Below are 25,806 nucleotides of genomic sequence, written 5' to 3'. Positions count from 1 at the left end.
TCCTTGGAGTCTCTAGGTTGATCTTCTTCCTCTGTGCTCCTTTTCCTTGCCTTGGCCTGTGGGCGGAGGTTCTGTTGCTTTGTATGGGTGTGGGGTGCTTTGGCCTTCTTTCGCCTTGCCCTAGTTTCCTCTGCTGAGTGAGGACGGGCAACCTAGTCTTGTTTTTCCCGCATCCCCTTTGGAGTCGTGGCCTTCTGATTGTAGGGGTTCCCCTTGCCTGGGGGGACAGGGCTCCTTGGAACTCGTCCCCTGTCGGACGCTCTGTTATGTCCAGGCTGGTGGGGTCCTCTCGCAGACCCTCCTTCCCCTTGGGTATGGCTAGGGTATCTATTCTACGTTCAGGAATCTGCGGCTCGTAGTCTCTATCAGATGTGAGTTACTTACCTTAGTTAACGATGTATCTTGTAGAGACGATTATAGCCTCAGATTCCTTCACGGCCTGCCCTTCCTCCCCCTTCCGTGAGGACCTTTGGCTTGGTCTTCTGCACTCCTACCTGTGGGTGGCTATGTCTTCTGTGAGTGCTTTCTTTCCCTCTTTCTGACAGGATGTTCGTCCTGTTTATTTGTTCCTTTTCCTCCCCTGTTTGGCACATTGGAGGATGGGTTTATGGGTACTTCTGTGCCCTTATGCTCTGGTTGCTCCAGGTTGAAGCCTATCCTACAACCCTGCCCCCTCCCCGTCCGCCTTTATTACTAGGGTTCTGGGGCCTCTGCAATCCTCTAGGTTGGGGTCGTTTGGCTGTGCCTCGGCCCCTTGTTCTTTGGGGGTTGTCTTACTCTGATGGGGCGGTCTTGTAGTTTTGTCGTTCCTTGTTTGTCCCGGACTGGTTCCCCTTCATTGCTTTTGGTTGGAGTTGTAGTCCTGCTACATGTTATCATTACATTATTACTTATGTTCTTTGTCTCCAGGGGGGCCATCTACGTACTGGCAAGGTTGCTGCTCAGGGCTGGGCTCTGTTCTTTATTCTTTCCCTGCCTTTGGGTACTGCAGCGCCTAGCACTGCTTTTTATGGTGGGTTCCTCACCATTCCTTCCACTTTCTTTTCTTTCACACACTGTTCCTATACTCAGTTTTGTCTGATGGTTCTGCGTTGTGGCGCAGAAAAGTTCTCTGAAGAAAACTGACGTAGGTGCGCCGGGGTGGGACTTGTGACCTCACTGACGTCATGTACACAGACAGCGTCCGGGCAGAGTCGCTTGATGCAATAAGTACTATCCGTTCAAATGAAGAGAAGCCTTTCAATTCAACAAAACCAGGGCATGTACTGTGAAAATCTAACCTGTATCGCTTGCAGTCACTTGACAGACCAATCCTGCACCAGCAAATTAACCATAAAGTCAACGCTGTATCAGCACAAGCTTCTGCTTGTGGTATTTCAGAACTCGACACACTCTAGATCTCTTGTTTCACATAGCATCTTACAAACATCCTCCGTGTAGTTTGACATCCTAGTTCCAGAACAATACACCATCAACAAATGTATAGTCCACAAAAAAGGAGGCAGAGTTGCAATCATCCATGAGAAAGGCTGGTCTTCCTTGATTGACTGTACGTCATTTTCCTTTCTGGAACTATTCCTAGTAATCCGGTCAAATCAAAGGAACTTTTATTGCTTCTATCTTTTAACGTTCCCAGAATATAACCTCTTCCATTAACATTAAACTTTGTGACATCTATGTATACACAATACAGAGTCTTTCTTGGCAATCTTCATACATTTTGAAATAAACACAAATCCCCTTTAAACCAGACTATCCTCAAATACAGATAGCCCTATTCCAGCCAGACTATTAGAACTCCGTATTTAAAACCGTTCACTCTTAGTCCCCGATATAGTTGTCTCCACACTTAATGGAGTATTCCCCTCTTCTCTCAGATTGTCAGATCACTCCTATGCTGAAAAAAGATCAGACCCAGAAGACTTGCAGAACTTAAAACCGATTTCTAAATTACCTTTCCTAAGAAAAAGCCATCTCTATTTAACTTCAAATACATAGAAAACATCTTCCAAAAGTTACCAGTCTGGGTTCTGCCCCAACAGCAGCACAGACAGCTGATTTAAAAGTCCCTGATGGCACGATACGAGTGCTCGACCGTAGATATGTTTTTCTGCTCATTCTACTGAACATAATCCGCTGCATTCTATATCATTAACATCACACATGAGACTTGAGAATACCCCACAGCACTCAATGTCTTCCATCTACACAAATAAGCATTTGTCATCTTCTGTGAGCAAGTGTGGCTCAGGGGTTAGAGGCAGCAGACCCGGAAGCTGAGATCGGCCCTGGACCAAGGTTCAATTCCCCGCCTCGACGGGGGTTGGGCTCAATAATTCCACGGACTCGATAATTCTCGCTCCGGTGCCTACTCGACTCACGGGTTCACACTCTGCGACTCTGGGCAATAGCTTGCTTAATCTCCACAACGGCCCCTCGCGGCGGGATGCCTGACTTTCACCTTGTGGATACCCTGCCGGGGTTATCTCACAGGGGAATACCAGGACGGGTTCCCTAAGCAAGCGCTTAGATGCCTGCGATGTGGGCGATTTGCGCTATATAAATACATGTACATTTACATTTACTCTAGGAGTCTGTTTTCAGATTTTTTTTTTCCAGACCAAATAGAAAAATACTTTGTATTGAAGAAAATGAGCCAAGATGGGGCAGGCCCCAGATTGTTACTTTTATAGAGGCTTGTGTTTCATTCGTCCTTGTTTGAGGCAATACACAAATTCAAATGGACAACACCACTGAAATGTAAGATGGTGAGGTCCTGGATCCTGTGCCAGGAGGGTTCACATCTCTATAGGTGGCTAAACTTGCAGCAGATCTTTCTGCCAACCTCCTAGCAGGGTCCCTGAACGCCAGAGCAGACTAGCGGAGCAGACTTCTGCTAGAATGCCCCGAGTGGCATGGTACCACAGACTCAGTCGACTAGAACACCATCAATGACATACCATATTGTCAACAAAGCCAGGCTCACCATCAACCCAGAGGACACCTTTGTTGCTCAGTAAGATTGCTTTGTGATGCCACTGCATCTTCCACCTTAAAGTTCAGTGGCAGTCGCTCTCCTAGCACCAACAGCAATATCCCAAACGGTGTTGACTGGAAAAACATCTACTTCACAGATTGCAACAAGGACTCCAGCATTACTGCTTTGCAACTTGCGTTCCCATTCAGAATCACGCCCAAGCCACATGCACTAAATTTGTTTGATTCTTCCTCCGCATCTGCGCATAGCGAGGAATAAAGTGATCATAACAGTAATGGTGGGCACAATCAAAATCACACCTATTCAGATAAGAGACTGAAATTACCTTTCAAGTGTAGTGACCTCATGTCCTTAATATCCCTTATGAAGCTGGCACTTTAGACGAGCTATATAGCCACCGAGAACAGTTCTATTATGGTTGACCCTTAGGAATGGAAATGGCAGCAGATCCAGGCAAATCGATAGGTGAGGTACCCTTGAATTGTTTAATAGTTATGAAGAAGTGTATGGCAGATTTCTACAGCAGGGTATCTCCAGCATGCACGGATGAATGAATGAAATACTTCTAAAACGTGAACTGCTGCTTCCGTGAAGCGTTCCGGCACTTATCAGTAGGTTGCTTCTGACCATCACTCAGCCTTGCTTAAAAAGGAATGTCTTCTAGTCCTTTTTTAAATCGAGGTTCAGGGTCTTATTTCCTGTGATCCAGGGGCAGGCTATTCCCGAGTTCGGCTGTCAATCGTGAAAAAGTACATCTCCTGCTTCAGGCCAGCTTTGTTCTAGGAGTGATCATAAGGCTTTCATTATTGGAGCACAGATCTATCTTCGGCCTATACCAGCAAAATCTGTGCTGAAAAAAGATCTCCTTTCTTATGTACAGCATTACAAGTAAAACAGCAAATATTTGAATAAGTTTATTTTTCTACCGGTAGCCAGTGAACCCGATAAAACCCCTGACTGATAGAATGTCTCTTGAGGATGCTTAAGATGAGCGGAGCAGCAGCATTTTGTACTTTTCGAAGTTGTAATGAATTATTTTTGCAGGGTGACTCACTAAGAGCATTGGAGTATTCATGGCAGAGTCACCAAGGCTTGCACAATCTGCTTTCTAGTGTCCACTGGTAGGGATTTTAAAGACTTGTATAGTAGTTTTAAAAGTTTAAAGCTAACTCTAGTGATATCCTGAATGTGGAAATTGAAAGGGTTCCGTATTACATTTTTATGCCAAGATTTCTAACTGATGAAGCGCTCGGTGGAGGGTGGGTCTAAAGCTTACGGCTAGAGACAATTCAGATCGAAAGGAGAGCCAAAACCTCCGACTTGTAAGAGTTAGGCTTCAGGCAGCTCATCTGCTTTGCTACTGCATTCAGGCAGCCCCGGAAGTGCTCCACCAGTGAGCTGTCGGCTTGTTGAAAAGTTAGCTAATAATTGTGTCATCTGCATACAATACACTCTTAAAGCCACTTGGCACAACTGCCTCCATCAGAGGAGCCATATAGATATTGAATAGAGTAGGGCTTCATGCCGAGCCCTGAGGCACACTGTATATTACATTTCTGAAGCTGGAGGTAAACTTGGAGAGAAGGACATCTTGTCCTCGCTGGCAAAGGAAAGATTTGACCACATTTGCTCTGTGCCCCATCTAAAGGCATTCTAATTAGATATTGCGGGATACAGTGTTGGATACCGCAGACAAATCTGTAGGGATGTCAACCGCTTTAGTTCTGTCGTCCATACTCAATTTGACAAATTCAGAGACCTTAAAGTGCAGCTTCAGTACCATGCCTAGGGCGGAAATCCACCTGTGTGGCATGCAGAATATTGATGGCTTCTGAAAAGTGTATCAGTTGTTTATTAACCATTTTTGCAAGGATTTTGGCCAGCATCGGAAGCAGAGAAATAGGTCTGAAATTAAGAATGGATATGTCAGTGTTAATTTTTTTCCCCTTATAATGGGGGCACTAACTCTTGTTTCAAACACATGCAGATTGATTAAATACTTTATTGATAAGTTTAAACATGGAGATGCTCTCTTTAATAACCACTCGGACATGTATCTAAAGGCGAGCCATAGCTGGCTGCCAGAATGCCAGCTACTGAATTTTCGAGTGAGCCTGGGGTGAAGGTGTTTAATACTGCTCCCTCCCGAATACTTTACAGCGAAGTTAGTCCATGAGCATATCATTATCTGTGGAAATGTTAGAAGGAATTTTCTCCTCCGCCTTATAAAAAATCAGCTACCAGTTTCCGGTATTGCGAGTGGAATTTGACTTTTCATCCAGTTTGAGTGAGAAACTTGACCCATCCACCTATCCTGCCTATGACTGCAATATAATAGAGGCCCTTCAAGCACACTGAACCAAAACAGGCTCCGACACAGCTTACTTTCTGGACAGCCCATTTCTCCTGCTTACCTTGCCTGCTAGTGGGGGGCGAGAGGGAGAGTCAGGGAATGGGGGCAGGTGGTAAGGGGACATATTTTAGCCTCTTGGAAAATTAAAAACCGAAAGCTAGGTGGGTATATAACTGGGTCTAATCTGAGGTTGCATGGTAAGAAAAAGAATGGAGTTGGAATGCTACCCTGAGAGATTGCCAGTGGTTAGACAAGCTGCCTGCATATCTCCCATTACCTTTTGTGTGTTTGATGTAATGCCCTAATGGCCACGGTGTGTTCCTGCACGAGGGAAAGGCACGGATGTTTTCCTGCTCGAGGAAGTCTGTCCAGGCTTCGTTGTCTAACCAAGGGGTGTGAGCGTCTATCCATATTTTGATGACTAGCTCATCAAAGCTCCTTTGTCATGCAGTACTTCAATAGACACTATGCTTATAGATTTAGGTTTGACCCTCAACAAAAGAAAACCTGTCCTCATTCAAGCTCATCTGATCTTCATCTATCTATATTCTGAAGGCTTTTCTCTCTCAGGAGAAAAGACACATTTATAAAACTGGTCCAAGGACTTGGGTTACAGTAAAAAAAATACAAACTTTTTCTGGAAATGATTCTGGAAATGATTCTGCAGTATCAGTTGAGAATGAGACCCCCTGCAAGAACAATCACTCATGCATCGGGAAACATCTCAAGGCCATAGGAAGTTTTTTCATATCTTCTGCCATACATCCTTCTCAGCGAGGATATTTAAGGGATTTGAGAGGTCAGCATTCCACTTTCCCCCGCTTGCCAAAGTTTGTCAGCGTACATACTTTATACGGTGCTAGGAGCATTAATCAAACATTCTTTCAAGCCTATACATAAGGTTTCTCTTCAGATGCTCTCAAGCAGCACTGCCTTCTTGTTGGCGAATATTGATCCCCCTATATAAAACTATATATATTGATAGAACAAAGGACTTTTGCAAAACTGATGTTTCAGCAAACATCATCCTTTCTGAAACACTATCATAATACATTGGATCACAGCATGCATCTTTTGATGTGCAATGCCGAAGCTGGGTTCCCTCTCAAAACAGAGTTGCATTCAAAAAGAGCCTTGGCTGCCATAACTTCTCTTCACTTGACTCTCCGTACTAGACCTATGCAAAGCGGTGGCTTGGTCTTCAACATACACCTTCACCAAGCATTATTCATTGTATGTACAGTCGAAAACTGAGGTGGCAGTGGGACAAACAGTATAGTGCACCCCATTTCCATTAAGGTAACCCTTGTTTCTGCAGGTTTGTGACATAATGCGCTGCTTTGGTCAAATCTTTGAGCATGTGAATCCATAAAAGATCCCATGCTGGAGAAGAAACATTTATTTTTCTGAAACTACAGTTCTTCTGCATTCATATTTTTCAGATTCACATGCACCCTTTTTCCTCTTAGGTTCATGAGGATGCCAAACCCTTCATGATAAAATATATAAAAATCTCAGTTGGTTCCTCTGAGGAGGGTTGGATCTCTGTCCTGCCACCTGGTTGGTTTGACCTTGGGTCATGAATTTGAGTTGATGGGTTATTTGGAGAGTCTGTATGTTTTATAATTTGTTTTCATTGCCAGTTGCGGTTTTAAAATACTGCTATGTTAACATTGACTACAGAGGGTTTCCAGCCCAGTGCCTGGGAGTAATTCAAGCATGTGTACTTACGAAAGATACCAATGGAGGAGAACTGTATTCACTGTAAGCTACTTTTTTTCCAGCATAGGATCTTTCATACATTCAAATGCTTGATTTTTTTTTCACTGTCATCAGTCTACACAATGAGGGTCATGTGGTGTTTGAAAGAGACTGGCATTGATTACCTTGTTTTGGGAAGAAAGTACAAAATATCATGATCTAATAGAGACTGCTAGCTGCAGATTCCCTACCTTTGAATTTTCCAGGCGTCCGGCTGGATCTGGAAACTTTTGCTGAGTAATACCCCTTGTGCGCCGCATCAGTGGCTCCATTGAGTTCCGCAAGACATATGCGTCTGTTATGAAGTTGTTTTGCTATATAGGTGCCACCCAAGCGCGTGAACGTCAGGTCTTTTCTTCCTGCACCAGTTAAGCACCGTTCTGGGAAGAGCTACCCCTCTGCCACTTTTTGGCAGGCTTTTTCTCAACTTTTTTCAAAATTTTGGGAAATGCAACTTTCTGTGTGAGGGATGTCTTCAAGGAAGACCGGTTTCAAACCATGCGGGACTTGTTCACGTATGATGTCGGTTACCAATCCCCACGGCGTATGTCTGTCTTAAGCGCAACCACGATACGAAGTTGTGTTCAGGCTGTCGGGCGATGACTCCAAAGACTTTGAGGGAGCGAACAATGAAGTTACTCTCAGCCCGGCCGCCAACTCAAGGGAGAGTCTGAGGAGGTCATGATTCCATTCGAAGAAGAGGTGGTCGCGGAGCCCTAAGTCCTATTCCTCCCTTTCAAGGTCCTCGGGACACTCTGGGAAGAGGCACAAGACTGAAGTTCAAGTGGACTTCGACTTCACCTCAACTGCCGTTGAGAAGTAAGGAGCACCCCGCCCCCCCAGATACTGACATACTCTCTCCACCTATGGTGGCTACGGAGGAGGGGTCGTCCTATGCCATGGTGGTAAAGAGGGCATCTGAGGTACTCGGACTGGAGCAGGTCAGGACTAATCTCTTTACTGGGGTGCTTCAACGTGGGGCTTTCACTTCTGAACCCCGGCTGGCCTTTAATGAGGCACCTACGGATGTTCCTCTAGGAACATGGTCCAAGCATAGCACTGGGGCACCTATGAATAGGACGATTGCACAACGCCATCGCCCAGCTCTGGGTGATCCAAAGTTCCTCAGCCAACACCCCACCATAGAGTTTAGTTGTGCAGGCCTCTACGTTCCAAGGCGAATTCCCTTCCACCCCTCTGGATAGAGATCCCAAGAGGCTGGATTCACTTTGGAAGAAGTCTTCTTCCTCCAGCCTGGCATTGCGGTCGGTGAATACAGCATGCTTATTGGGCTGTTCTCTCATTCCCTTTGGGAGACGGTTGTGCAAGTGCTGCCACAAGTCCCAGAGGAGGCCCGGGCTGTGCTCTCCCAAGCTGTCAAGGACGGGAGGGATGCAGCAAAATTCGCTATACGGTGTGAGTTAGATGCGACCAATTCACTGGGAAGATCTATTTCAACGACTGTGGCCCTGAGACGCCACGCCTGGCTTCATACAACTGGCTTCTCGGGCGATGTCCAAGCCAATTTGATGGACTTGTCCTTTGTTGGAACCTGCCTTTTTGGGGAAAAGTCAGACTCTGCCCTGGTCCGGTTCAGGGACTCTCGTGCTACTGCCAGATCCTTGGGCCTTTCCTCCACTCCTCGTGGCCAGTCTTCCTTTTGCCCCTTTTGTGACAACTGAAGGGGTTTCCAGCCGCATCAGCCCTATCCTAACCACCGTCGGGCACAGACTGCCAAAGCCGTGCGTGGATGTGGACGCGGTGCACTCCGTTCTCTGAATGGATGCCAGAAGTCATCTAACGCACTGCCCCCAGCAGCCGCAGCCTCCAAGCACTCCTAGGCTGATGATTCTGCAGGACCACACTTCTCCAGTTGGTGGGAGAATTCATCATCTCCCCTACTGCTGATCCATAACATCGGACAAGTGGGTCTTGGAGATTGAAGAACAAGGAGCTGTAACCCATTTTGGACCTTTAGACCGTTAATCTCTTCCTCAAAGGAGAAATTCAAAATGCTCACTCTGGCTCAGGTCTGGTCTGCCCTAGACCAGGAAGACTGGATAGTAGCATTGGACGTGCAGAATGCGTATTTTCAAATTCCCAACCTGTCTGGCCACAGGCGTTACCTGCGGTTCAAGTTAGGTCTTGAGCACTTTGTTTACTGTGCTACCCTTCTGCCTTACCGTTGCCCCTTGGGTGTTCACCCAGGTGATGGCGGTGATCGCAGCATATCTGCGCAGGTTAGGGGTGTCTGTCTTCCCCTACCTGGACGACTGGCTGTTGGAGTCCTCGTCCCAGGCAGGTGTCTCCCACCTTCAGAATACGGCGAACCTCCTGCATTCGCTGGGTTTCTCTATAAACGTGCCAAAGTCACACCTGACTCCTTCTCAGACGCTCGGTTTCATCGGAGCTGTTCTGGACACTGCAGTTTAAGGCTTAGGGGTCTAATGGCCTCCTGTTGGTAAGACGTGCAAGATGGTGTATGCGGGCTCTGCAGTGGGACTTGAAGTTCAAATGGGCACAGCATCGGGGAAATCTCAACGACCTGGTTTAGATCTCGGAAGGAATTGCGAAAGATATGCAGTGGTGGTTAACGATCCGCGAATGGGTCTATGGCAGACCCCTCTTACCCCTTCTCCAACCATATCTCAGTCATGACAGATGTAACACTTCTGGGATGGGGCAGCCATCTGGGAGAGGTGAAGATCAGGGGACACTGGTTTCCGGCGGAGTCGGAGCACCACATAAATGTATTGGAACTCCGAGCAATTCAGTTTGCATTGAAAGCATTTCTTCCCTCTGACAAAGGGAAGTTAGTGCAGGTGATCAAAGACAACACCCCTTGCATGTGGTTCTGCAGCAAGCATGGCAGGGTGGGGTCGTGGACCCTTTGTCGAGAGGCCCTGCGTCTCTGGACATGGCTGGAACAGCAGGGCGTAACCCTGGTGGGTCAAAACCTGACAGGCTGTCTGAACGCCAGGGAGGACGGACTCAGCCGTCTATGCTTAGCGGATCACGAATGTTGTCTCCAGTCAGAGGTGGCACACGGTCTTTCAGCAGTGGGAAGAACCTTGGTTAGATTTGTTTGTCTCCGAAAAGAACGTGTAGTGTTGGCAGTACTTCGCGCTGGAGTTTCCGAGGCGGCTATTGCTATGCAATGCCTTTCATTGCGAGTGGGGCTCTGGCCTGTTGTACACCATTCCGCCCATACCACTCCTACCCAGGGTTCTGAAGATCAGGAGCGACCGGGCCCAAGTCATTCTTTTGTCTCCGAACTGGGCCAGGAGTAATGGTATCTCGAGCTTCTGAGCAGGGGTATTGATCCTCTAATCAGGCTATCCCTTCGGGAGGATCTTCTGTCGCAGCAGCAGAGGAGGGTTCTCCACCCGAACCTGTAGACTCCGCGCCTCCATGTGTGGAGATTGAGCAGCGACCGCTTTTGACCTTCCTCCCTAAGTCTGTAATGTTCTGCCTGCCAAGCAGCCCTCCACGAAGATGGTATACGCCTTCCGTTGGCAAAAGTTTATATTATACTTTACAGAAAGGTCCATTGAGCTAAAACACAATAGTTCAGCACCCTACACAGTAACAATAGTGATCAAATCAATAATATGAAGGAATCAATTCAGTAGGCCTTAAGGTTTTCTTTCTAGCTTTTATTCAAAATCTTCATACAAAGCGTAGCCAATGCGTTTCGTCCGAAGGACTTCTTCAGGGCTACAACAAACAGATATACAAAATACACATATTATACAAAACTATTTACAATTAAAAACCAAGTTTGTGATAAATCATAATTACAAAAGCATGATATGCATACTACACGATCCCTAAACATGATTAGCCTACTGGCAAGATTTACAATTTATCCTCTTAATAACGAAATAATGAGGAAAAAGTCTAAGAAAAGCAAGGGAATTGATACATTCCGGGAGTGTATCGAGCTTATGATTTTTTTTTGAGCGGTTAGTATTAAGGTTTTGGAGGGAGATTTTAGATAAAGAGGAGGGAATTTAAACTAGGTTTACAATTTAATCATAGAGCTTATGATTTATCGTGTATCGAGCTTATGATTTTTTATGAGCAGTTAGTATTAAGTTTTTGGAGGGAGATTTTAGATGAAGAGGGAATTTAAACTAGGTTTACAATTTAATCATGACTGGAAATGAGTCCAAGACCTTATCTTACCGAAAGATATTGGGAATATGTCACCAGTTTTTTTGTTCCAAAACTTTTTTTTGATGCGGAACTTCGAATATTTTGTGGCAATAGTAGCCTATTATGGGGAGAGATACAATATTCATTTGTAATTTATACAGTTATTAATGGGGCGCTAATCAATTTACAAGTGGATGTGTCACATAACTTTTCCTAAAAGAAACTAGTCAATTCTTCACAATAGGTGTTCATTTAAGTCGGTAAGTCATCAGAACGGTGTCATTATTCACAACCCATTCCTGTGGTGTCTGTAATCACCCTGATAAAAAGTAAAGTAATAACCGTTTTTAGAACCCACATGAAGGATATCCATATATTACATGTACAAAGTGACCAACTTCCTATTGAAAGTTAATTAGAAGTAGACCCTAATGTATAGTCATATTAATAATGATATTAAAATATACAATGCCTTGTCTGTAAGAAAGAAATAGTGCAAGAAACAGAAGGGGGAAGAGCCTCCATAAATTATATGAAGGCATACTATCATGGAAGATGGTCCTTCCAGCATTCAATTTCGAAGAAAGGTCCATTGACCCTCTTTCTGCTTCTCTTGCTACTGTCCTTTTACTCATTCTAACCCTTGCCCAGGAGCCACCCTAAGCAAGGGCTATTGCTCAGCAAAAGTTTCCGGATTCAGCCTCACGCCTGGGAAATCAAAGGTAAGGAATCTGCAGCTAGATAGTCTCTAACAGATAATGCATTACCGAAGGTAAGTAACTTGTTCCTCCTAGCATTCGCCCAGCCAGTCAGGACTAAGGAAGTGTGCCACCAACGATACAAACCTTATTCTGTGAAGATGTGGTACATTTAATCATGTAACGAAAAGACGGGGTCCTACTCGTGCGTTTTGCTTTCAGTTGTTTTGTATATATCCTTATAGCACTACACCAATTATTATTATTTTCCCTGTGGACACCACAAACCTATAACCCAGCGGATTGTAAACTTTTGTGGACACTAATTACATCACTACTGTAAGCCAGGTATCCTGACTTGTACTGTCAACTATTTGAACCTCAAAACATTGCACAAAAATATCAAAGCAAGTATACATCAAACAAATGCAAAAATGATAATTTTGATATTCCCTAAATTCTAGTGTATTACCTTTTTTCTTGTTTGCTCCAAATGCTGGGTATCTCTTCGTCGATGCCTTCCTGAGGTGCCCAGTCATCCATACTACATTCTGTTTGCTCTACTTGCCCTGTTTCCACGAATCACGCTAACGCTATCAACTTCATTTTAAGCCTCCAATTTCAAATTTCTTCCGCTTTATGGAGCGTTTAAAATGCTTCCCTTTTTGCAGTTGATCTTTTTATGTATCTGATTTCTTAATCTGCTAATATTTCATTATCTAAACACAACCCCTTCCTCGAAGTCCTCCCAATCTATTAGGGGTCTGTGGGCCTTAAGCTATCAGGAGCACATATACATCTGGTAACCTCACGCTTAGGAGTTTGCAGGGGAGAATAGATGCGGGCCAAGCCTAGACGTGGATGTGTGCCTGCGTGAGGGGGAGTGGAGGGATTCACCATACTATGGAAAACACAATTCTGAAAATCTATCGAACTTTCCGGAGGTGGTACAGAATTAGAAAATATATCGTTTTCGTGTTAGTTGATCTGGTCATGAAATAAATAGAGCACCACAAAGTGATTCTGTCAGTTTAATTTTTGCTTATATTGATTTTGTGGCTACATTGCCACGGAAAAGGTGCACATATTTCTGCCAGACTACAGACATTCAGGGCAACATTTCCTGTATTGCATTCAGTGGTCTAGGATTCAGTTTCAGACCAGCATTAAAAAGTAATGACAATATTGTCGTCATTTCCCATTATATCTTCAGGCTGCTATGAGGGATTGCTGTAGGTTTTGCCCATCTATAGCCCTCTGACAAAAAAAACTGCATGCATGGGTGCGGAGGCAGTCAAAGAGATGCTAGCGTTTAAAAATCAATTAAGTTGTTTAAACAAAAAGCTCTTTGACAGAGGTGCAAAAAGATCTGCATTGAAAGGCTGAATAGCATCCTTTCGACTGTCTGTAAGATTGTTATAACTAGTCTGAATCTGTCATTGCACTCGCTCATCTAGTCATTCATCCATGAACTCACTTTTCCAGTCCTAATTTTTCTCTCTATGTACTCTAAAACACAATCACCCACACAACGCATGCAACTTCACAATCAATGATGAAGCACAATAACTTGTGAAACGTCCACGGTTTGAGGTTTCTAGTTTTAAGATGTTGATCATATCGGCTAGAGAACACTAGGGGGCACCGTTTTACCACGAGCAGTAGGTAAGCGCATGCAGTTAGTCTGCTACATAGAAAACGAGCACCGACTAAAGCCACTGGTCTGGCATTGGGAAGCGTTTTATCAGCCTGTGCTTCACATATTGAAAGATAAACCTGTGGCTGCAAAGAACAAACATTTGCAATGCACTAGGTCTCGCATTTTGGAAGTTAGATCTATTGGCGTTGTAAATGACAGTGTTTTTTTAATGTTTTTTTGTTTGTAGTGGAGTGACTATTTGACGTGTTTTTCTTGTATAGATGTTGTACTAGATACAATGTGACTGATTTGAATAGCATTTAATTTGTTGTCTATATGAGTGCTGTCCTAGGCACTGTGAAGGATGCAGAGGTGTCTGAGCGACTCGACCTTCATTTTTACGAGCAATGTGCAAGGGAGGGTATTGCTTAGCAAATTAATGACCATGGTTCTTACAAAGCGATCATCAAAAAGGTGTGGCCTATGGTTGCTGTTTGAGCGAATTATGGTTAACAGCATGTGTTATGTCTGCATTTGTTTAAATGTTAAAATACAAAAAGTGCTGAAGAATAAAAAATAAAAAGGGGCACAACTAGTTTGTTTAAAATGTAAAACCGCGTGTGCGGCAGAATACATCTGCTATAAACCCTGCATGGTTTTAAAAGCATCCCTCTCGAGGGTTAATAGCACGCAAGCTGCCTCGAACTGATGATAAAATGCCAATCGCTATTTTAACCGTCGTCTGCAGGAATATGCCTAGGGGGAGGGGGCAGTGGGAGCATGTGGGCTGTTCTGACAGCAAACCTTTGCCAGATATTTAAAAACAATTTGGATTGGAAATACTTTTAAAAATATCCTCAGTGTTAAAAGTGCTCTCGTGTAGCACAAGTATTAGTTTCAATCCGAGGCGCAACTAGAGCCAAATTTCGTGGGGGGGGGGGGGCTGAACCTTTAATCAGTCGGCAGAGTGGAGCTGCAGGGCCTCCAACAAGGGGTGAAACAGCAAGGCCTAATTAACGTTCAAATGGTCTTTTAAAGACCTGTGAAACGTTCGGGTGCGGCTCTGTGTGTGCCCTGGATCTGTCTCATCCAGGGCTGCCACACACGACGGGGGGGGGGGGGGGCGGGCTGAAGTCCGGTGAGTCCAATGGGTGTTGCGCGCCTGGTTTCAATGCTCCTAATGCAAGAATCTGGCAAAACGATGATGGTAACTCCTCCGATCTCATGGCAACATGTGTTTTGGGTACTTGCTTACCTCTAAATTGCAACACTAATGCTGCATATTCAGTGTTTTGTTACCTTCAGATAGCATCGAGGTCCTTAGTACAGTGTTGAAAAAACGTTAAATGAATCTTTAGTCGTTGCGAAGTGTCACGCGCTGCTTTAACCCCTTGCATGCGTGGCGAATTTTCGCGCAATACGGGCAATTTACATAGTGGGCGGGATTGGGACAGCCCCCGGCTGTCGTGAGGACACGCCAACTGACTCATCACGGCCAGGGGCCGTAATGAGCATGCAAAGGGTTAAAGACGCAGTGCTGGGTCGAGCTGGATATTGAAGTGCGGCTTGCCACGCGGATTTGAAAAACCATGGCTATTGAAGAAATGGAGCTCGGCGAGACTCGCAGAAGAGTTTTCTCCTCACGTCGTTAACAGGGGAGGGTGTAGGGAGGAGGAGGAGGCAGCTGCAGCCCATGAGAGGGCGTGTAGAGCAGCTGTTTAGAATACAAACAAGCTGCGTGGGGTTGTGAATGAGTGTTCCGCTAGCAACAGCAGGCAGGAGAAAGTCCTTTCAGAAAATAGTGCACACAGACTTGTAATTAAAACATCCAGAGTAACAACACGTGTAAAAGGGGCCGCCTTCATGGGAGGTTACAACAGGAGAAAAGGAGGTACTAAGGAGCGACTACTAAGCCTAGTCACGAATCAAAAGCCACCATTCACAAATTGACAGTAACCGGAGCAAATTGAAAAGATGGGCAGAGCTTAAAGTCCATACCTGAATACAGCAGGTCTCGAAGAGACAGCTTAAGTGCTGCCTAGGCAAGACCTAAAAAGGGATAAAAGTGGAAACAACAAGCTCCTAGCTTGTTTCCACTCTCTCCTGAATCTCTCACCTTGCCTGCTAGTCTGCCTAGCCCCCTGTCCTTTTGTGCCCTTTGACTAAGCACTCCTTCGCCCCTTGTTGGGGAAAGATCCAGCACTCCTTTTCCCCTTGTTGGGGAAAGATCCAGTATTTATACTCTGGAGTCTCAGCGTACCGCTGAGTCCACTGCGCCAAAGGAGCCACTCACAGCTGAGGTATGGTATGGCACCCCTTGCCAAAGCACTCCCTCTCCCCTTTTTGGGGAAGGATCCAGTGTGTAGGCCTTGGAGTCTCAGAGACCCCTCTAAGAGAGTCCACTGTGTAAAGGGAAACTCCCGCAACAGAGAGGGAAGTGATACCACTTCCCCTGGGATCACAGCTTACTGGACTTTGGACGTTGCTGTGACTCGTCTACCGGTTTGTGTCCCAGTCACCCTTCCCCTCCTCTTTCCTTGTGGTGTCCTTCACCCTTCCCTCCTCTTTCCTGCCTTCATTACCTGTCTACTTCCCCAGCTCCTTCCCCCTCCCCTGAATCTTTCCCCTTGCCTGCTTTTCCCCTTACGTATTTGTGCTTATAGTTTATCTTGACCTTACAAGTAACTATGTTGCCATGCTCTAATAACTGTGTAACCTTGTAACGATGTAACCTGTAACTATGATCTGATGCTCATGTAAAGCGCTCCGATACCTCTGGGTCTAGCCAGCGCTATATAAAATCTTATAAATAAAATAAATTGGATGTGCACACATGAACAGACAAAGTGCTGAATGTTGCAGTGGGAAGAAAGCCAATGGCTGCATGTTGTGGTGAAAACAGTACGTGAAAGAGTTGACAGTCTAGTGGAAGAAGGCGGCCAACACAACCTCTACATATGTATTTTTAGTTTTTTTATATTGGGGGGGGGGGGGGGGGGGGTGGAGAATCTCTAGGCCACACCTAACCGCGGCTTAGAGAGAACAGGTACCTTATGCAAGGAACTAACCCACAACTGTTATTAATGGGCTCATTAGAAAATACTAGGCACAGCTAAAATGTTAATAACTGGCTTGAGCTCAAAGTTGTGTGCTAGGTGTCTCCCCTTTATGAAAGGAAGGAAGAAACGTGTTACACTGAGGTGCAGATTCCAAGTAAGAAGAATTCTGTTAAAGAATTCTATAACATAACCCTTAGCAGTTGTACCCTGCGCCAATGCTTCCGGTGACAATGCACTCTACCGCTCACCTGTACGTTGCTCTAACCTATGCCTCTATACGCTATGCCACTGAACTCTACCCTGCGCCACTACTCTGAAATGATCTACTCTACGCCACTGCACTCTAATCACCACCACTGCACTCTGCTCTACTCTGCACTGTGCCGCTGCACTCTCTGCTACTCTACACCACTGCACTCTGTTGATCATCACTGCATTGTACACTGCTCAATTATATGCTGCTGCACTCTGCCACTGTACTCTGCAACATTCTGCACCACTGCAATCTATGCCCCTGCACTCTACTATGCAACGCTCTAATCTAGGACGCTGCATTGTACGAGGTTGAATTCTATGCTGTTGCACTCTAAGCCACTGCACTGTATGCCACTGTACTCTGCTCTACGCCACTGCACTGTATGCCACTGTACTCCGCAACACTCCACGCCAGTGCTCTCTACACCAGTTCACTCTGCTCTATGGCACTTAAATGTGCACCATTCTGCACAACTCCACTCTGTGCCACTCCAATACACAACACACTATACTACTCCACTCTAATACTCCATGCCACTCCTCTGCACTGCTAATTTAACATGTTGAACAGCAGCCGCGCTGGTGCACAACATGGCTAGAACACATTGGCAAATCCAATTGCTCCTGCGAAGGCTAGAGCTATTGGCTTTGCCAGTGCTTTTTAGTACAGGATTCTAAACATTGAAGGATAGCTGCGTGTGCAGGCACAGCCATCTTGTCATTGTGTTTGTTACACTGTACTAAAAGAGAACCCATTCAATACACTATAGGGTTCAACGAACATTTGAAGCTAATGACCGCTAGCACTGTCCACCCGGGATGCTGGGTACTGCACGCAGCACTAAGAACCTGGCAACGGTGTCTTTAGAGCTCCCTGCCCCTCTTAAAAAAAAAAAAAAAAAAGTGGGGTAAATGTTAACTTTGGTGCAAACTGCGTGTGCAGCTGTGCTCCCAAAATGGTCGAGTTCAGCGCAATTTGCCATTGCAATTGCGATTTTTCCCTCAAGCATATTTGACCATGTAGATTAGAACATAGAGGAATTTGCATGGCGGAAAGGGGTTTCTTCTCTCCTCCCTCTCCTATCCCGCGACCCTCCTGCTGTCGCCTTTTCTCTCCTGACGTAGTCATTTCTATACATTTTGCATGTACCCTTTGTATTCTCCCATTTCTTGTTGAACTTCTCTTCCTCGTTTCTCTTCAGTCTCCCTCCCTTTTATTCTCGCTCGAGTCTTCACTCTCATCCCTCTATACTTGACACCGTCTTCTTCCCATCTCATCGCCCCCTTTCTCTCCTTAGTCATCGTCTCCCATCTGCCCCGACCATCTTGTCTGCTTCTTTTCCCCCCCCTCCTCTTCCCCCCGCCCGCCTCGCCCCTCATTAGCGGGAGCCGCGGGGCGCGGTGACATTCACTCTGGCATTTGATGGCACCAGGGTGCTGTTGCTCGCCTCCCGCGCCCCGGGGTGGGCCGTGCTCAATTAGCGCCAGCCTACCGCGGCGAGGGGCCGGATTACCGAGCGGAACAGCTAATGAAGGCCTGGTGCTGAACCCGAGGCCGGGGATGAGGCCTGTCCGCTTCTATTTGTGTCCGGCGCGCTAAGTCTGGGCCTGACCTTTCACCATCTGCTCCTGTCGGGCCGGGCCCTCCCTGCGCCTCTGCCGTCCGTCCTCCCTCTTCACCACAGTCCCCGAGCAGAGGACCCGCTTCACCATGTGATTGGTGGGGCGCGGGGCACAAGATCAGTTCGAGGGGAATCTATGTGGGGCGTAGGCCCTTACGCACTACCATATGCCAATGGCCCATGCAGAAAACCTTGGAATGAAAGAACTCACACTAACACAAGAACAATGTAAAAGCAACGTATTTTTCCATTTGTGCACCTCGGCGCCAGTGCTCTCCCTTGAACCCTGAGAGTAGGGAACAAGCTCTAATAAAGATAGTTGCCTATGCTATGTACATCAGTGTCACTTTAGCAGAAGGCTGTCACAACCGGTTTGTGCCCTCCTTCACAGTTATAGGTGAGATACAATCTTAACACTATTATATTTGCATGTAAATGTGCATCTACAGTGCATACTTTTGTTCTATGAACAACATGTAGGCGACCATGTTTTCCTTTTAAAAGTGCCTTACAGAGGCCCTCCTGTCTATTTTCCCACTATATTATCCCAATGCAAATATGAAATGAAGATTTTTGTAATGTTAACAAATCACGTACATATCTTTTCCACTTATGCAAGGACCAACTTATGAATGAGGCTAAATTGCAATTTAAAACTAGGGACACTTCCTGAATTTTAATAGAATTTTTTTTTCTCCTGTACAATAAATGCTCGAACTTGAGTGTTAGAGCTGGGCAGTTATAGGAATGAGAAACCGCTTTGAATGACAGCCTTATATACACGCCTGGCACCTCAGCTCGAAAGAAAGTGGGCTTGTGGACGTTCAGTCAGAATATTTTGTGAAGGGTCCTACCCTATTCTTGCAGAACTTATACATTTTTGTCTGAGGCACAACACTTCCAACCTGCGCCTTGGGGTTTAGTATTGGAAATGAAAGAGTGGATCTGGTTCTTAGTAATCAATCTGCTGCCATCTTTATTATCCCCGGAACAGAGGGTGGGTGGCAAGAGGCTGTGTCAGGTGGAAGTGGGTGAGCCACTGACGCTCGCGCCTGGCTCTACTGTGGTATGGCCTGAAATTTCTTTGTACACTCGCCACGCAGTGAGTGCAACCAGTTCAAAGCACCCACACACCATCTCGTCTGTGTAGCTGCTACGCTCCTATGATGCTGTCTTAGCTTTCGGACGCTACCCTTCTGAGCGCCTACTCTTACGCTCCTATGATGCTGTCTTTGCTTTCGGGTGCTACCCTTCTGAGCGCCTACTCTTACCTTCTCCAGCACAGGCTGCACGAGGAGACAAATAGGACGGAGGAAGAGGGACGGTATTTGGGAAGAAATATGGTATACAGTGATATAGATGAAAGCTGGCAAAGGGACATAGGATGGAGAACAGATGGAGATTTGTCATGTGGTAGCATTAAGAAATGTGAGGAAAGAAAATGGGAAGGAAAGACATGTCATGGCAGAGTGGTGAGACTGTTCCCCCCCCCCCCATCCATTCCTGCCTTTCACACCAACCTGTCAATAGTGAAATGTTGCTGCATCCATCAGCATGTCCATCTCCAGCATGCACCAGTCTGCCACAGATTTCCCACAAGCCCTCTCAAGACCCATTCCCACACTCTGGGCTGACTTGGCTCGTGGTTTGGCTATTAGAGCCAAGCTGTTCCCTTGGCTTTGCTCTTCACATACATTTTCTCTCAGTTCCCTAATGCTTAGTTTCCCAGAAATATAGGGTTAACCTATGTCTCCAAGGTTGCCCTTCCAAGGGTTTCCGTGCTGCAATTACTCCTTCTCCACATCAGCTGTCTGGCAGACTCCGTTCCCAGTTAATTATTGCATGGGTACCTGTTGAAGATGCTAGTATTGGAAAAGCACCATTAGCAGTCATGCCAATTAAAGCAGGGTCTTTCAGAATAAGGTGGACAATCAAATTAGTCTTTGAGACCTTTTTTAAAAGTAACTTTTACCCACGTTCTTTGTTGGATATAGACCAGTTCCTTTGCTGTGTACATGACCATCCTCAGATGAATGCAATGATGCATGTCTGCCCTTTTAAATTGATATAACTTCTACTTCATATCACATTTTTGCTGTCTCTAAATACAATGAATGTCATTTCCTATTCAGTGTAAATCCTTCCCTGTCTGATGGTTTGTAGATTGACCTGCACAACAATTCATTCGCCTTAAGATATTACTGCACATTTTGAACGGAAATCGCAGTAACGCTCTCTACATTGAAGGAATCTGTACCATTTGAGATTGGTTGTATTTTGCATGTTTTAAAGCTTTAGTTCTAGATTATGTAACCGAACAAATAAAATGCCCATGGCAAGCAATTTGTAGGTGATACACACCATACAAACCTGATGGATTATTATTGCTAACCCCTGTCGGCCACAACGGATGAATTTATGCCAACTCTTGTTATAACAAGACTAACTAAAGAAACGTATTTGTTGTATACTACAATAATCCTTTGACTTCTGGGTTTGTTAGATCGCATATTTAACCTCCAAGAGCCAAGATATTGATTGCTTCAGCGGTAAAAGCTTCAGCAACTAATATCAATAGCTTATTAAAGAAATGCATCGGGTTTGTGCACTGCTTATTTTACTGACCACCATTCAAGACATCTGTATGATCTTGACACTGTTTCTTCGGTCTCTGAATAAAGAGGTGTGGGCAACAGTGGCTCACCTGAAGTGTTAATCGGTAAAGACTGATTGGTGTGGGGCCCAGGGACAATTCCCAAATGGGTCTCTTAAACGAAAATATTGATTTCTATCAAGATTACTGTGTAAAGAGGGGGTCGTCTCACTCTGGTTTAGGGCGCCACAAGGCCTCCACCAACCATTACAGTAACACATTGTTGTCATCTTTCAATTTCTGATTACGTTGTGTGGGCCTCATGGATATGGCAGCCTATGATTTGGTCTACCTTCATAGGAATATGTATGCCTTACACTCTGCCCATTGTTGCGCTTGGAGAATTTTTGAGCAGTACTGGAAAAGTGATATCCTTTCCCTCAGCTGGAAAGCACATTTTCTGCAGAGAAATTTTTCTTTTGAGAAATTATCTGGCGAGACTCATCCAAGAACAATAATTAACATACTGTAAAGCCACCTGCTAAAATAACTATTTGTTAAACCAACATCTGCTCTAATGTTTCAGATCTAGAAAGCAGTTTTACTATTTTTTGAAAATGGAATTGGAAGGTTTAGCCTGCATGCTTGGCAAATGCTTTGTTTAGAGTTTTTGAACCTGGCCAGCAGGGAGCTAAATGGCTCTTCTAGCGCTCTGTGATGGCCTAAAGATGCTCATTAAGGGACGGCTGCTTGATGTCTCTCTTTCTCTCCCCACAGCGCGCCATCTGTGTAGCAGCAGACCAGACCTGCCGCAGGAGCGGGCAGATCGTGGGCCCTACTCTCCGGGCTTCATTAGACAGTTAAAAGCAGGTATCCGCGTTGGTGACCTCCATTACCCCGTCCTTTCCCAAAACACATTCCTATTCATTGAAGTAAGTGCCTTTCTGGCAGGAGCAAGCCCATCTTTTGTGACATGTATTGAAAAAAATCTAGCTTTCCAAGTGGCCGGTAAGAATACGTTTTTTTCAAGGCTTGGAGGCCTTGTCCTTAAAGGTGTTCATTGATGTCACTTTAGAAGGAATCTGCTTAGTTTCTTAATTTGTCATTTATATTGTGCTCAATAACGGAAGCCCTCGCTTGTTTCGAATGCTTTGCCCATGCTTTTAATAACGCTGACACTTCATGCTCCCAACAGTTTAAGATTTGTTCCGTCAGACCTTTGGATCGAAAGCCTGCGCAAAATGAGTTTTTGCTTTCAACTAGTATTCATTTGACCAAAATGCTTCTCGTTCTTTAGGTTTCCTTCTCTCGTCCACCATAAGGTTTCCCCACACTTCCATTCTTTCAAAACAATCCGGAATATCTGTAATCCAATAGAAAGCTGTAGCCTCTCTGACGTCACACATGCAAATCAATTATGGCCCAGCTCTTCCTTCCTGAACTTTTCAACTAAACATCATTGTTTTCAGGGGTTAGACTAATTTGTTCAATGGAAACAAAACCGTTACACTCATCTTAATGCATTTGAAAGCCAGGACTAGTCCATAATGACTTTGAGAGGATATCCCGCTCCATGTACACAATGACTTAAGTGATTTGTTTGGTTTGCATCATTAGGGCCTCTTCCACACAGGCATGCAATGACTCAAATACATCTTCCTGGTTTTCAACGCTAAAGCGCAATACTTCACCCCAAGAGACCCAAGAGTCTGCAAAGCCAGGTGAATACTTTTCTACAGGAGGTACTGTGGGTAAGAAGTGATTGGACAGGCAGATTTCCACTCTTAACTCCAGCTTGTCAATCTTTGAAAACACCACGTAGTTCTATTGGCAAAACTCACATTTACGGTACTAGGACCTGATCCTGAAAATCTAATACTGCTGCGATTAGTTTCCAATAAATGTTTGAATTGAAGGCATCAACTGTAAGTTATGTCTTCACTCTTCCTGCAGGTTCACCATCATGGATTCAGTCTCGTATTTTTAACCACTTTAGAATATCTTAATTGAGGTCAGTGAAGAAATTAGAATGAGGTTACTACTGAGTATGTCCATGATGGGGGAACGATTAGTGTAGCTGACTAGCCCTTTCTAACCCATCGATACGACCATGTCATGAGTCTGATTGGACTTTTACCCTACCTGCAACTGCAGTGCACTATCAGTCTTATGGCCTCTTGCATTTGTGTATGCCTCCGCACAACTCTGGCTGCACACAATGCACCTTTTTACAGCTTTTCCCATGAGCATTCAAGCTCTGTTCAGCAGTCTGTTTCTATGGTTCTGCCCAGACTTGTTGTTCGTCCTTTGCTTGATGGTCTTGTGGGGCAACTCTTTTTAAAGTAGCCCCTTTCTTTCACCATCTCCAGTGACAACACAGTTTGAGTGACTGGACAATTGGGGAACCTCTCCACCTCTGTTGACCTCTGGCTTCAGAGAAGATATTTTAAACCTATACATTTCAACACCATGTTCTCCGAACAAGTAAGGAGTGCTCTAACTTATGTGGGTTATCAATTCTCTGGGTTTGGAAAATAAACCTGTCTGTCACTCATTCTTTAATGTGCCAGCCCAAAAGAATGCCAACATCTCCACAATTCAGTTATGGATTGCATCTGTGGTACACCTTAATTTTCTTTTAAACCAGAGAAAATGTCACTGTAAGGTGACAAGAGGTCTGTAACTGGTCTCTTCTATCTAATTGTCTTGCAGGGATAATAGAGAACACTATGGGAAGAGGCCATGAACTAGAGGCCAAGCATCAAGTTGGTCATGATGCCCCTGCCCTGCTTTAACAATGGTAACAAATAACAAAGTCCACTTAGCACATCTGCAGTTATAGTTTGTCATGCTGTCTTTTCAGGTGTAGCAGTTCTAAAAAAAAAAGGTGGCTCGCCATATCCAGACCACAAGGTTATCCAGTATTAGGGATGTCTTTCATAGTTTCACACGCCTGAATCATTCCACGTCGTCTGAATGGGAGTCCCCGGAATCTAACTAAAGTAATGTCCCATAGACTTGTATATAAATAGGCCTAAAGGCCTCACATTAGTAACCTAACCCTGCCTTTTTGTAGAAAGGACCAAACTGTAGAAAAGAGCCAATCAGCTGTTACCTCCCTCTAGAACCCTCCTGGAAGGAGCCTCAGTCCCTTAGATTTTCTACCGCACGTTGTGCTAAGGGAGTCTCCTCTGAGCTCTGCTCAGGTTTTTTCTTCTTCACAACTGGTTTCCAGTGTTCTTTGGTATTTTATTCTGTTCCATCTGTGATTGCTGATATCATCATGGCTGACATAACAAAAAAGGTCTTTTTAGGGCCTGTGGTTCCTGTGGAAAGAAAAGGCTACATATAGATGAACAACGTCAAGACTGTCTGTATTGCCTGTTTCCAGACCATTCTTCCAAGGACTGCAAGGTATGTCGTACCTTTTCCACTAAAACCCTCCAAGACTGAGGGACGCCTCTTAATCTGGCTCTAGAGGCTAAAAGACAGGGACAACCTGTAGTCTTCTGAGGAAAGTGAAGGTTCTTCAGTCCCTTCAAAATCTTCACTAAAGAGACCAAGAGGGGCTTCTCCTATCCCTACGATACCTCCTCAAAAGATGACATCAAAAAAGTCTTCAGAGGTTCTCTCCAAGGCTACTTCTGTGAAGGTTTCCTCTCAGGAAGTTACCACCTTCAAGAAGCATGTTTCGACTCCGCTGACGACGGTATCGTCGACGACTTCTTCATCGTCGAGGAGAGCTATGTCTACTGCATCGTATGTATCAACATCTACTATGGTTTCTACGTCGATGGCATCGACGTCCTAGTCCTCGTCGATGACTACGACCCCATCGTCGACAACAGGGGTAACTGTGTCGAAGATAAGCATCAAGAAAACTCAGTCGACTTCAAAACACCCGTCGACGCTGCACTCGCCGACGACTGAATCGGCGATGACCTAGACGACTAGGTCAACATCGTCGACGTCAACACCATCGACTAAGACCTCGTCGACTAAGTACCGTCGACTGAAGTACCGTCAACGAAGACTTGGTCTACGAAGCCTCCAGTGAGGTCGATGGCGTAGTCGACTATGAACCCTCCGGCTACGACACCCGTTGACGCTCCGTGGACGACCACACAGTCGACAAGCTAGTCTACTATGATGGATTCAGGTCTGTAAAGCACATATGTGCACCTAAAGATCACAAAAAAGGCGCTGACGCTGGCTTTAACATCGCCAAGCAGAGTCCAGTCACGGCCTCAAGCATGTCTTCAGGAGGAGGATTCAGAAGGAGACAGGTTTCAGACGGCGACAAGCGTTATGTTATGTTATAGATTATTTGTATAGCGCCTATCACCGCCGGTCTCTAAGCGCTTAACAGAAGAACATAGCATAACTGTTACCCCGAGCCCTCAGCTGTTCCCCAATTAAGCCGGAGTCATTGCCTTTCTGAATAGATGAGTTTTCAGTTTTTTCCTGAAGGGTAGTAGCTGTGATTCTTCCTTCAGAGTGGCTGGAAGCTCATTCCACAGTTGCGGGAGAATCACGGACAGGGCCCTCTGGTTTTTAGTTTAAATCTGGGTTGGATCAGATTGGAAGTTTACCTGAGTGCAGGGATCTACCAGGGACATATCTCTTCAGACGTTGCATAATGTACTCTGGGGCTTTCCCAAAGAGTGCTT

General features: G+C 45.3%; 1 protein-coding gene across 5 annotated transcripts in view; it reads left to right on the top strand.

Moving 5' to 3' along the window:
• Positions 1 to 25,806, top strand: part of CNTROB (centrobin, centriole duplication and spindle assembly protein) — a 189,485-nt gene that overhangs the window by 121,563 nt on the left and 42,116 nt on the right. For 4 of the 5 annotated variants that reach the window (XM_086946030.1, XM_086946028.1, XM_086946029.1 and 1 more), the window contains exon 15: positions 21,914 to 22,006. The exons of the other annotated variant lie outside the window; for it this stretch is intronic. In XM_086946030.1, the coding sequence (XP_086802156.1) occupies positions 21,914 to 22,006 (93 nt within the window). The remainder of the gene's footprint in view (positions 1 to 21,913; positions 22,007 to 25,806) is intronic. 5 annotated transcript variants of the gene reach the window in all.

Source organism: Lissotriton vulgaris, chromosome 12, assembly GCF_964263255.1.
Source record: "Lissotriton vulgaris chromosome 12, aLisVul1.2, whole genome shotgun sequence".
Classification (NCBI taxonomy): Eukaryota; Metazoa; Chordata; class Amphibia; order Caudata; family Salamandridae; genus Lissotriton; species Lissotriton vulgaris.
The sequence above is the reverse complement of the archived record's forward strand: the minus strand, read 5'-3'. Positions and strand labels throughout refer to the sequence as shown.